General features: G+C 41.9%; 1 protein-coding gene across 1 annotated transcript in view; it reads right to left on the bottom strand.

The window, feature by feature from the left end:
• Positions 1 to 2,979: 2,979 nt before the first annotated feature.
• WDFY2 (WD repeat and FYVE domain containing 2) overlaps positions 2,980 to 14,212 on the bottom strand; it is a 116,040-nt gene continuing 104,807 nt past the window's right edge. Inside the window, 3 exon segments of the mRNA XM_089680328.1 lie at positions 2,980 to 11,798; positions 12,893 to 13,001; positions 13,167 to 13,297. Of these exon segments, the coding sequence (XP_089536454.1) occupies positions 11,769 to 11,798; positions 12,893 to 13,001; positions 13,167 to 13,297 (270 nt within the window). The 3' untranslated portion in view covers positions 2,980 to 11,768.

Below are 14,212 nucleotides of genomic sequence, written 5' to 3'. Positions count from 1 at the left end.
CCATCATTGGTGCCAGAGCGACAAATCGTGCCCCGTCATTGGTGTCGGTGGGAGGAATCGTGCCCCATTATTGGTGTCAGTAGGAGGAATAATGCCCCGTCATTAGTGTGTGGGAGGAATCGTGCCCCGTCATTGGTGTCAGTGGGGGAAGGAATCGTGCCCCATCATTGGTGTCAGTGGGGGAAGGAATAGTGTCCCATCATTGGTGTCAGTGGGGGAAGGAATAGTGTTCCATCATTGGTGTCAGTGGGGGAAGGAATAGTGTTCCATCATTGGTGTCAGTGGGGGAAGGAAAAGTGTTCCGTCAGTGGGGGGGGGGGGGGGGAGAATAGTGCCCCATCGGTGTCAGTGGGGGGGAAGAAAAGTGTCCCATCGGTGTCAGTGGGGGGGAAGAAAAGTGCCCCATAGGTGTCAGTGGGGGGGAAGAAAAGTGCCCCATCGTTGGTGTCAGTGGGAGGAATAATGCCCCATCATTGGTATCAGTGAAACCAATGATGGGGCACTCTTCCTCCCACTGACGCCAATGACACTTGCTGAACCCTGTTCCAGTATGGTGCTGGTGCAGCCAGCATATGTGGTTGCAGCAGCACCTCTGCACGGCACACTTACCGGCCGCTCCTTCACTCGGTTTTCCTCGCCGGTGATTGGCTGCCTGTGTGCCTTTCCTGAGCTACAGTTCTGGCGGCCAATCACCGGTGAGGAGGCGGAGCCGAGCGGCCACGCAAACATCCAGTGGCCGAACTGAATGAAGGAGCAGCCGCGCTTCCTGGACTGGATCGTCGTGAGACCGGAGCCAGGTAAGAGACAGCAGCCCCTGCCCACCCCTGTACTTAACGTCCCTTCCGTTGGAAGGGTGGGGCGGCAGCAGCACCGCGCCGCCCCCCTAAAAAGTGTCAGCATGGCGTATAAGACGACCCCCGATTTTTGAGAAGATTTTCAAGGGGTAAAAAGTCATCTTATATGCCGGAAAATACAGTATATGGTCATATTTGATGCTGAGTGTACAAAGACTAGAGCAGATTTTCAGTCCAACATCTATTCCCCTGCTATTGCCTGCTCAGGTACATATTTTTATTCAGTGCTGTAAGGGGGTCTCTTCCTGATCAATGTTGAAGAGCTAGCTGTCTTATGTTTCTCTCCACACTTTATCTTAGCCAATGTTCCTGCTCCAGAGCACCGGTCTTCACACTTGAGTGTGATACCTGCTGGGGAAACTTTTGTCAGGTGCAGCCAATCAGGTAAGGGTTTGGCGCTAAAAACCTGATTAACAGTATCTTATGCTTTGGCATTTTTATATTGTTGCTGAAAATGTAAAGGTTTTCCCTTAGCTCCTTAAAAAAAACACATCACAGCTTTCTTGGCTAAAATGTGAGGGAGCTCCTAAGTAGTAATTATGTACAGATACAAGTCAGGTTTTGTACACGTTCGCTTCCTTGATGGCCCCCATGTGCAAACAGCTGTGCTGAACTTCTAGAAAACATTCAGGAAGCATATGGAAAGCTGTTAGGGTTATTTTAGACAAGTTGTAAACTTAACACCGGTGATCCACCATGGATTGCTTTTCAGAGGGTGGTATAGAAATGATTGACAATCGTTCAGATGGCACTGCTGACACCTTATCTGTGAACTAAGCACTTGGTTCACAGTGGTGGTGCAGCCCCATGGATCTCAATGAGCAAGTTCGCCAGGAGATGCCGCCTGTCTTACTCCACAGCCCAGGTTAAAAATGCCATAGAATGTGTACAGCCCTGTCAGGAATTTGGGTGGGCAGCCAAACTGCAGCTCAGCTACTTTGTCTTTACGATCATCCATATGAAAGAGCTATTAAAGAAGTCTGACAGTGTATGTTCAGTGTCATTTTTAACCATGCATCTTTTACTAAAGCTGGCCAAACATGGATTGAAAATTAGCTGAATTTCAATCCATATATTGGGAAAGTGGTTGTACAGAAATCAACTTACGTATAACCAGGCTGTTGGATAAATGCCATTCGATCAGCACAGTCAACAGTTCTGAGCAGTGTATTCTGATGGCAGGGAAGTTGCCCCACTGTCGGGACACTGGGGGGGGGGGGGGGGGGGGATTTACTAAAATTGGTGCACACAGAATCTGGTGCAGCTGTGCACAGTAACCAATCTTCTTCAATTAAGCTTTGACATTAAAACCTAGAAGCTAATTGGTTACTATGTACAGGTGAACACCATTCCGTGTGCTCCAATTTTAGTAAATCTGCCCCAATAAGCTCAACAGGAACGATTCGCCTATCTGCATCAAGTGTGTGGATGGGGGAAACCTTCTGGTTGACCAAAAAAAAACTGAATCATCTGTGAGCTGTTTAGGACAGTTATTGACTCAGTACAAGCAAAGAGTCAGAGAAGGGTCCTGACACATGATGTGCACACTTTGTCCAGGTCAGTCATTAACTGAAGTAGTAAACAGAGAAAGCAGCCTTGAAAAGATGTTAGCAAGTGAATGGAAACCTCACCAATGGGACACATATGGCAAAACAAAAAAAATGGGTTACAACCCTCCCTTACTCTATCCAAAATAAAAGAAAGTTTTGCCTTTAGGTACACTTAAAATATACTGAAAATATTAATAATGCCATACGCTTGAAATAAAATTGATGTAGCTCTTTTAGATGATACAATATTCATTTTGGGTTTGGTTTTCATGTATGGCCTACTCAAATCTTCAGTGCAGTCTGTTACCGCAATTCACATTACGTGTCTTAGCACATTAAAGTGACATTTACTTTTGAGTGGCACTCCAGTGCAGTACTGGTCTTTTTTTTTTTTGGACGTTCTTGCTTGTTGCCAGTCTGTTTATTTGTATAGACCACCTTAAGGCATTGCATGTTAACACATGATGGACATTGATGCAATGCACCAGGATGTCAATGTGTGAATGTACCATTAGCGATATATCACAAGGAACATAATCATCTCTATTAGCATTAAAAAGAAAGAAAACACAAGACAAGATTATTTATTTATTTATCGCTAGTAGTAAGTAACAAATTATTTCCCATAACAAAGTACTTCTCATAAAATAAGCATGGACAGGAATCAGAAAACATAAAAATCAAGTGCTTCTCTACTTAAAAGCTCAAGAAGATTCAGTTAGGGTTTACAAAGTACAATCTGGTCCCTTGTGGTCTAATACGCCATTTGTAAACAAAGATAAAACATAGCAGCAATGCAATGGTGTAAAAGACAAATTTTGCCTTACACAATTTCAGAAGATGTGACCTTGGGGTCATCTCCCAACGACATGCAAATCACTGTACTAAAAAAAAAGATAATTCCCTTTATTTTAAGTTAAATCTGTATTAAAATAACAGCCGGCTGCAAATTACTGAGTATTAATTGACTAATCCACCCAAAGCAAATATTTGCCATAGTCAGCCTCCAGTATGGATCACATGAGAGATGGCATTGTCCACCTGAAGGAAACACAAGACTGAGCGATATTAAAGGGTTCCCAAGAACCAGCAGTTGGGTTTCCTGCAAACACGCTTTCTCCTTTTGTTTTTCTTTCTTCCCCAGAGGTCAGCTGTGGGTGTCCTAGATCTCCCCCACAGCAGTCAAGGACAAGCTAGGAAGGCCCTGAGGCAGACGGAAAGGCATTGTAGCGTTTTTGGTCATGTTTAGCCATTTTTTTTCTCCCATCAGTGACCTGCAACCAATCCTCTACTGGAGTCTTTTCGCATTCAAAAGTAACTGACCTAGTTTCAACCCTCCTGCTTTCTTTATCCCTCTCTTGTCAGCTAGAACTCCTTTAGTTGAAGGGTTTGTATTTCATTTTGCCCTCCCACCACTCAATGGAGGTTGGTTGTGTAAATTTCCCAGACTTGGGTTCAGTAAGGAGCAGTGTATCCACAACTGCTTCGGTCCTCACTCCGGAGCAGCAGGGATGTGGTGGTCCTCATGAGGTGGTTTGTAGTATGTTTCCAGCATCTCAGAAGAGGCCTTGTTGCAAGTGAGGACCATCCCAGTGGGCACAGGTCTGTGACGAATTTCCAGTGTATTGGAGAGTAATGCCTGTGCGTCACATGGTTAAGGGACAGTGTTCCTTTGGTCCTTCCTAGCCACATCTATAAGAGAACAGAATTTTGACAGTATCTCATAATCGGTGACTGCTGGGATTGGCAGTTCACACTATGCCAGAATTTACATGATTTGTAAGCTGTAAATTTTTAGTCGTTTTACCCCTTTCCCTTGTTTCCTTTTGCTGGGCAGGTATTGACTGTGTTCTCACCATTTAATACTCACGATAGCCATTTCCTGAATGGCAAGAAATCTAGCTTTTTGGTTAGAACAGCTCCAAGCCCAATTACCCGAGACATCAACAGGAAAAACCGTTCTGGAATCACAACTTATAGGAAAAGACGTAGCTCACATGATAGATGCTTTGGCCAAATCAGTCCATATGACTACAAGAAAGACTGCTCAAGGTAATCCAGTTTACAGGGCAGTCGGGTGATTTGCCATCCACATGCCAACTGTGTAGCCTGCCTTTTGATGGAAAGCTCTTGTTTGTGGATCTCTAAAATATTTTAATGTTCTGGTTCAGATAGGAAGAAGGGATTTCTCAGACAAGCATCAACGATTTAATAACACGATTTGGAAGAACAACCAAAAATCACACCAGCCACACAAAGGAAGCTTGCTTTTCAAGCCTGCAGATGTAGCCTCTAAAACTCAAGTGATGCCAAAGAGGATGTCCGGTCAGGCCCCAACCAACTGACCTCAGTATTATCAAAGAGGGGTAATAGCTAGAACTCACCCACAATCCTCCTAAGTTAGTGATCACACTCAACACACTCCAATGTATTCAAAAACACTCAAAATATAATATGCCCCTGCTCCAATCCATACAGTTTCCATGCTCCCCCAATTGTTCTTTTTTTTACAGAAAAGAAATACAATTTCCAAGGAATAATGAATGTCCCAGTACTAATAGATGTTCAAAATCCTCATAAACCTTTATATGTTTTCACCATAGCAATTTAAAAATATTGCCCACTCAGTTTAAAGTCCGAGTTGTCCCTGTTAGTATTGTAGTTCATAGCTTAAATATATATATATTATCCATCAAGGACACAATGTCAAAGATCACATAAAACCATTACCTCTTAGGTAGGAAGATAATAGCATAGCCATGCTCTTCTCTGTTCTTTTGGGTTTTAGGTTCAGACCCATGCTTTCTGCCACAGGGCAGTCCTCACCATTCTCCACCACAGATAAAGGGAGAGCAAACTAGCGCCCTACACCTTGTGTAGTTTTCAAATTAAACCAAGAGTATTATTTCAGAATCATACATTTAAAAAGACTTGTATAAGAGACCCAATACCCACGATCCTCCCAATTCTTCTTCTGGGAACTAGTTTGTCCACAGGTGCTTCTGGCTCACTTATGTTATCCTTAGCAACCACAGTGTGGAGGATTTGGAATAAAATGCATGTAACACTGAAATCAAATGTGCTAAGAGGTCCATAAAGGATTTTACCACATTTCAGACCTCTTCAGGTCCTTCATCAGAGGTAATATGGTTTATTACTGATTAGGTTAGCTTTGATCGTAGAATTTTCACCATGGTGGAGCAAATGTCGATGTTTGCGTCTTCCATAGTGGAAGTAAAACAGGAACCTATAATTCAGGATATCTCCTAGACTGTACAAAAATCTTTCTGCCATGATAGGATACGAAAGATCGTATACTAAAGATTGTAAACCAGTTGGAGTGGTCAAGACGCTGTACTTGTCTAGAAAAGCAATGTTACTTCTTGAAAGCATGACAGCAGCTATTCCAGGAGACATTTACAAAGTCCAGTATTACAGATGTGGACAGACAAGGACCCATTCACATATCTGCCCAGGTGATAGAATCCCTTTTGTGGCAGACTCAAGAACACTTGATGCAGGGATGGTTACAGGGGTACCCCAGTGGAGATGAAGATCAAACTGGCGCCAGCACCTGGAGAAATTCTCACTCATTTCTCGCAACAGTGAATATGAGGGAACTTCAAGCAGTGAGAGAAGCCCTCTGCCACTTCAGCTTAAAAATAACCCTGAAACACGTTAGGATCTTCTTGGACAATACTAATACGGCAGCAGATTAGATTCACCAGAAAGTAGCAGATCTGTAATGTCTGAAAGGATGGCAGAATCCATTCTCTACTGGGCAGAAAGAAATCTTTACTCAATTGCAGTAATCCACATAAAAGTCATAGACAATTTGAAAGGTAGACTGACTAAGCAGGGTCCCTCTCAAACAAGGTGAAAGGGAACTCCCATCAGGAAGTTTTCCAGGATTCAGTGAAATAATGCGGTTCGCGCCAAACTGATTTATTTGTGACAACTTAGAACAAAAAAGTGGATGTGTTTTCTCTTTCTGTTATCTCTCCCAACAATCAGGGAAATGTGACAGGCCTGAAGGCTATGGCCCATTTGTGGTATTTTAGACTCCAAACAACCCCATCCTCCAAACAATCTTCTATGGAGAGTAGTCAAGAGGATCTACACAGAAATGCACTGTAATTTGGTAGCATCACTTTGAATATGAAAAGCATGTTTTTCTCCATTCTTCTGTAAACAGAGAAACCTCCAGTAATCTTCCCTTCAGGAAGATTATTTTATTATTGTAACAGAGGTCCTGGAGAGGGGTAGAAGGAGAATCTATTAGCTTGGATCCTGAATGAAAGATCCTAAGGAAGAAATGGTTGTCAAACAAGGTAACCTGTACGTTTTTTTTACGCAGCAGAAAGACAGTAACAAGAAACTTTTAAAAGAAAGCGTGGAGATCATATTTTAGCTGGACCAGTACAAATTCTTGTAATCCAGTCAAAATCCATGCTAAAATAGAGGCAGACACAAGTGTATATCTAGCCATTAAACGGTACATTAAATGTTCACGTTGCTCCTGGACACAACAGTTCCTTAGTTAAGAGGTTGTTCAAAGTTTGGCCATTCCTCCATGGCATCCTTCTACAGTGCTACAAGAGCTCACAAAACTTCTTGAGCCAATGACAGTCATCTATCAAGCACTTGACTGTTAGAAAACTAGCATTTTTGGTGGCCATTACCAATGCACACTCAGCAAGTCCGTGAGCTTCAGGAGCTTACCCTCAAAGAACCCTTTTTTACATTATCCCAATATAAATTAACACTTCTTTCCTTCCCAAATTGGTAACAGAGTTGGACAGGAATCAATAAATAGTTCTAACATCTTTCTGCCAGAAACCAAAAGGTAAAGAAGCAGAGATTCTTAGCATAGACATCTGCAGATGCATTATACTGATCCTACTAAAGACTTCGGAAAATCAATCACCTTGTTTGTGCTTTTTAGCAGGGGCCAAAAAAACCCCTTCAAAATCCACCACAGCCAGATATATATGGAAAACTATGCATCTGACCCAGGGGCGGACTGACCATTCAAGAACTCGGGCACTGCCCGAGAGCCCAGGGTCAGTAGGGGGCCCCATGAAATGCCCCTGGTACCTTTCTATAGGCTTTTTTGTGTGTGTTTTGAGTGTGGGCAAGGACACGGGCCCCATGATTCCCTATTGCCGGGGCCCCATGAGTTGTAAGTCCGCCCTTGATCTGACCTACACTTCTGTGGATAACACTTGTCCTATACATATCACCGCACACCCAGTTAGGGTGCTGTCTACATCTTTGCCAGGAAAGGCTGGTGCTACAAATGAGCAGATTTGCAAAGCAGATGCATGGTCAAACCTTAATACTTTCATAAGACCAGACAAACCCATCTGCATGTCTGCCATCACACTGACCTCCTCTTCACTCAGGACCAGTCATTTGGAAGGAAGGCGCTTCAAACAATAGTCCCACTCTGGTAACATCTTTAAGGTCTCATGTGACCCTTCCTGGAGGAGGATTATGGGAAAACAGGAGTTATTACCTTTTCCAAAAATCCTCCAGGACAGTTAGCTCCCACATGAAGTTTGTCATGTATTACTTGTTTTAATGGTCATCTTTTGTATTCGTGAAACAATTGGTTTCTGGAAGCCTCTCTCAGTGAATGGATTCCTGCAGGTGGGAGAAGGCATCTCGTGTGAACTGTCCGGCAGGATTCTTGGAAAAGGAGTTATCAGGTTACGCATGTTTTTAGTAATGCAAACAAGCATTTTCAGATGGTCAGCAACAACATACCCTGTATTTTACCTTTTGAATGGTTGGAAAGCTACAACTATTGTTTTATTGAATGAGCTCCAAGTTGGAACATACTGTACAATATGTCACTTTTTGAAAACTAGGTCTAAGGAAGACGCAACTGGTGCTCTTTATTTTGCCATTCTTTAAAGTGTTGAGATTGGGCTGAAAGGCCTCTGCCATAACATGGTCAAGTTAAAGGAATATTTTACTTTGAAAGTCAAACAGCTGCCTGCTGAGCATTGCCACAAGGTGGATTTGTTTTTAGTTAATGGCAAATAGACTGTGCACTTTGCAAGTGCAATTGCACTCTCCAAGGACATTTGCTCCACAGCTTAGTAAATGAGGTGAATATTCACTTTGCAAATAATACCCCTATCACAAAAACAAAAACTGCATTTTTGCTTGCACAGGATTGGATGATGGAAGCCAGCAGAGCTTCCCATTTACTAAGCACTAGAGCAAATGCCCTAACAGAGTGCAAATGTACTTGGAATGTGAACAGTCTATTTGCCTTTAGTAAATCAACCCCAGTGTATGCAGCTGAACTCAGATAAAGGAGGTGATGTTATACACTGATAGCAGTGTATATACAATGTATAAAATTTTTCTTTTGTGACATTTTGGTGTTATTACTTGTAGCTCCCATTTTAGAACTCCTCCAAGTACTTCACCTACTTTTGCACTTGTGGCATAATTTTAAAATTACTGGGGGATGTGGTAGGGAAGGAAATTCTCTATCTGCTGTCTCACTAGGAAGATGGGATCTCTTCTCATATCGGTGCTACCACAAAAGGTGAATCTAAAAGGAATTGCAAGTTGATCAGATTTAATATTCCTCTATTTTGATGCAATTTATTACACAATACAGTATATACAGATTTTGCATAATACCAAGACATTACTGATCTGATGATCTGTATAATCTAGCTATCAAAATAACCACCTGAAATGGCTAACCCAAATACTTTGGTATGTCTGGCTCACCAGATACTACTGACTTAATACCGTCATATTCCTATTCTAATATAAACTAAGTTTCCAATGTTCAAAGTTTAAAGGCAAGCACATCGATGTATTTTGAACGTGAAAAGAAAGGAGCATGTGGGACTCCAACCAACATTCGTCATATCCCTGGTTCTGCTACTCCTTGACATTAATTTTAGCGGATTTGCTTGGTTTTGTTCTAAGTATTCATCTGGAATTAGAGTTGTGTCATATGATATCCACAGAAATAAATGCTTATTATCTAGTTCCTTAATGAGATGTACACTGGTCCTTCCAACAGAGCAGCATTTGCGGTGCCAATGGCCTTACAGGTATCTCCAGTGAAAGAAGGCTCAGTTGGCTGTGAAGGAAGTCATCAGTTGATCCTTTTTGTCTTGTTACCATCACTGCCCATGCGTGCCTTTGGAATAAAGGAAGTGCTATATGAATATATCTTTCAGTACCTAAAGTCCAAGAGTTAAGGCTACAATACCAAAGCATGATAATCCGCATTCTTTACACAGAGATCCCTGAATAAATATTTGGTTTCCATGGAATATCCACATTTTTCCTCTGCAGTGTTCTACTTTCCTTGGGAGCTATTTCTCAGTACACAGAACTGAACTCACCATGGGCTAACTCACATAACTCAATTGAGACTAATCATTAAAGAAAATACTCTACTGAGAGAAATATATAGACTGACATACTCTCCTCCTAGAAATTCTGTCTGTCAATGGCTTCAATACTTTATTTCACTGAGCCAGAAGAAGTACGCAGATGAGTTTTGACTCCACTGGCTGCATACCTGGTCCAGGTTGGTGACTTAGAATACCAAAGCTAGTGCAAGGCACACAACAAAATGCTCACGTAGTCTGCAATGGTAGTCTATACGTCTCCCGTCAGCAAAGGTTCCTTTAAAAGTTATTTGCTCCTTTATATAGAAGTCACTTGATATTTATAGCATTTTTTATATTTTGAAAATGGCCACTAAACCTAAAATACAAGGTAAGTGATAAAAAATATACTCTGGTGCACTGGATTTAAAAAAAGAAACAAAAAAGGCCATGTGTGAGTTTAAGGCCATTGCCAAGAGCTGGCTGACTTAAAGTGATACTAAAGCCAAAATCTTTTTGACCTTAATACATTCCTTGCATGAAAGTAAAAAAACAGTTTAGATTTCTCTGTCGTCCCCTTCCCCATGTGAAGGGGTAAAGGGGAAGAGAGGGGAGAATACATTCAGCACTCTGCATCTCTTCTCCCCTCTCTTCCTCTTCTCACAGGGACTCGAATAGCACCAGGAGCCATTGGTTCCTGCTGATGTCAATCACATACTATGAGGAGGAAGTGGGGGTGGGGCTAAGTCCTGGTGTGTGTTTATAGAACATGGCTCTACGGACACACCGCACAGGAGCGAGCAGACACAGTGTGCCCACACAGCAAGCGGCTTGCTATAACGACACATGAAGAAAAGGCAGGAGCCAAGATCACCTCTGGGGGACTTGAGAAGAATAGGATCAGGGCAGCTCTGTGCAATGCCACTGCACAGAGCAGGTAAGTATTACATGTTTGTTATTTTAATTTAAAAAAAAAACAGACTTTAGTAACACTTTAACCAGAATGCACATCAATGATTCACAGTAGCAAGAAGTACCATAAATGGGCTCAGCTATTAAATGGTAAGAGGAAAGTGATGTGGACACAGGTCATAAAATTCCAACCTGAGCATGTTTGGGAGAAGGGTGTAATTTTACTAAAACTAGAGCAATGGTGTGTAGCTATTTTCGGTATAGATAAGTAGTGCTGAGTGAAGCAGAGATCCGAAATATAACGCGCTGGTGACTTCATGTGCAGCAAGTCCTTGAATACTGCATTCAGTCTTGAGCCAGCATTTAATATGAGAGAACAGGCTGCAGTCAGCCATAAAGCAAATGTTAAAGCAATCAGAAATACCTCAGCTTACACAGGATGAGGATTTAATAGTCAAGCAGTGACTTTTTATGCATGTTCCCTTGCATTTTAGGTTTAATGGCCTTAAAATGTCACCATCCTCTTTTAAGGATGATTGCAATAATCAGTATATTAGCCATTAATGTTGCTGGTGTGAAACTGCAGAGATAAAACGCGGCATATAACCAAGAATAAATTAGCTGCCATTCATGTACTAAATAGTATAGGGCTGTTGTGTCATAAGATGCCACCATGCATACTAAGTGCCACCTGAATACTGCAGCCCACACAAGTAATTAAGAGCAAATGCAACGGGCTGAGAAGGGTTAAAATGAGAAGAGCCCTGAAAAGATTCCCACTAGAGGGGAGCCAATTACAACTCCAGAATGCAGCACAATAAACCTCCATATGGTAAACGGCAAACCAAAACATTCAAAAGGAGGTTCCGTTGAAACGAGGAGGAGGAGGAGGAGCTGTCAGGAGTCCCGGCTCAGATTAGTTAATAACACTTTTCAACATAGCAGTTAAAAATGACAAGCTCTCATCTCCAAAGGCTGAATATAAAACCTTAACTTCTAGATTCTCTGGTTGGTGCACTCCAGAGTCCTCAGTCTTCTACTCCTTGTGTCTGTTGTCAGGATCTGTCCATAAATCGTCATCAAGATACAACCGGAGTCATATCCCACAGCTGTGATAACAGAAGCACACAATTATTCATTTATTATTATTTACTCTTGTTAAAAGGTAAAACAACAAAACAAAAAAACAGGCAGTGGTTCCCCCTCACACTGCAAGAGTTAAAGTCTTGTTAAGCCTAGGAGGTAGAAAGAGGTTGCGCTACTTATCTGACTCCCCCCTCTCCAGCAGGCTCCGGTGTGGTCTTCCTTGAAGCTCTGCGAGTTTGGGGTGGAAGAGCTTCACTGGCCTGCACAGAGTCCTGACCTCAACCCGATAGAACACCTTTGGGATGAATTAGAGCGGAGACTGCAAGCCAAGCCTCCTCCCCCGATATCATTGCCTGACCTCACAAATGCGCTTCTGGAAGAATGGTCAAACATTCCCATAGACACTTGAGTACTAACCTGCATATACCCCTTCCTGTCTAGATCATTTTCCAGTGCTGTGATGGTTTGACTCTGCCATACAACACTGTACCCAAATTAATCTTTTGTTATCATTTTTTGAGACAGAGCTTTCCTTAGCTGATATTTATAAACTATTTATTTTTATTTTTTATTATATAAAAGATGAAAAAACCCAAACATTTTGAAAGGAAAAAATGTTTTCCTTTACTTTCTGTAAAACACATCAAATGCCAGGATAGTGCAAACAAAATGACCCCTTTTTAGAAAGTAAACTCCCCTTTTTGCTACTTTTTTTTGTAACTGAACATACATGCTGGTATTGAATAGTTAAAACATGGTGCACTAGATACAAGCGCATAAAGGTCATAGACTTGTCTCATGTTCTGCCCCCCTCGCTAATGTACAGCGCTGAGCAAACCCTTTGGCGCTATATAAACACTGTATAATAATAATAGACAGCAGGAGGGGGAGGTGAAGGGGTTAATGTACAGGTCACATACAGTGAGAAGATGGAGATATAGGGGTTAATGTGTAGGATAAGGGAGGTGAAGATATTAATGTACAGGCACTACAGAGACAAGATGGAAAGGAGATGGTGAAAGGATCCAAAAACAACACCACAACAATTACTACTCTCCCCACCTCAAATCTGCTGCTATGTGTAATATAATTACATTAAAAGGACCATACTACTGACCTTTAGGACCTTGTCTGTTCCTGAAGTCAATAACCAGACCCTTGTGGGATCGAAGTTTACATGGATAATGTTGTGTTTACTATCATGGAAAGATGCAGTTGGTGCTCGCCTGGAATGAAGAGGATAGGACAGAGGTTACCAAACTATTAAAGGAAAAGGATACCTGGAATATGATTGGTTGTTATGGGCAATACCTACTCTATAGTGATCAACTGAAAATTGTTCTGCAGTATTTCAGATATACATATATCTTTGCTTTTACACCGTTACTTACTGGTCATCAGTGATAGTGTCATAGCAGCTGTCACACACGCGGACCTCAAATTCAAATCCCATGAGAGGAATGGTGGACCTCTTAGAGCTACATTTACCGCATACTGCTTTCCCACATTTCCTGCAATGGTGCTGATGTAACAAAAAAAAAGAAAAACACTTCATTATTCTGTCATGTGTACATAGTGAGATGAGAAAATCATAGCAATCAGCACTGCAGCAGTTCCACTGGAGGGAGAAAATATCACCTTTTACAATGGCCCTCTGGTGCCACCTTATGGTCAGCTTTGACTATTACACATCCCATTTTTCCATCTTGCTTGTTCAAGGTCTTGTTTATGGGACTGGTGCTGATACCCACAGGGGTCCAAAAGGCCTGCAGCTTTCAAAGTGCAGTAATGATTATCCCTTGGAGGATGCCTATTACTAATTACTACACCCTGTGCGAGGCACAACCAATGCTGTGAACTGCTTCATTCTCTAACGGGAAATTTAAAAATAAAGGACTTTGGTCTCAAATCATTTTTAATTTTGCAGAAAGTGTTAGAAGCTCTGTCAAAATTTTATTACAATCTGTGGCCTCATCTGTGGATATTCACTCTGACTTTACGTGAAGGAAATTAACATTTTAGAGCCGTCACTGGAACTGGAGGGGAAGCCTTCCTAAGAGGCACCTGTCAAAGGTGGGCTTTCCCTACACTGTATGCTGTGTTTCCAGAAGAGGAAGTGAGGGGAAATCTATGGGACACACAAAAAAGAAACAAACTGACACTTAAACTTGTCTCTTAGGAAGGGGAAGCCTTCCTAAGAGTTACTAGTCTGGTGACAACTGTTAAAAGAGGGATTTCTACACTGTCTGCTATGTTTCCTGAAGAGGAAGTGAGGGGAAATCTATAGGATACACAAAAAAGAAACTAACTGACATTTAAACTTGTCTCTTAGGAAGGGGAAGCCTTCCTAAGAGTTACTAGTCTGGTGCCAACTGTCAAGAGAGGGATTTCTACACTGTATGCTGTGTTTTCAGAAGAGGAAGTGAAGGGAAAACTC

This window comes from Staurois parvus, unplaced genomic scaffold (assembly GCF_062004578.1).
Source record: "Staurois parvus isolate SC_StPar_1 unplaced genomic scaffold, SC_StPar_1.0 ptg000242l, whole genome shotgun sequence".
Classification (NCBI taxonomy): domain Eukaryota; kingdom Metazoa; phylum Chordata; class Amphibia; order Anura; family Ranidae; genus Staurois; species Staurois parvus.
Note: the sequence above shows the minus strand (reverse complement) of the source record. Positions and strands in the feature narration are given on the sequence as shown.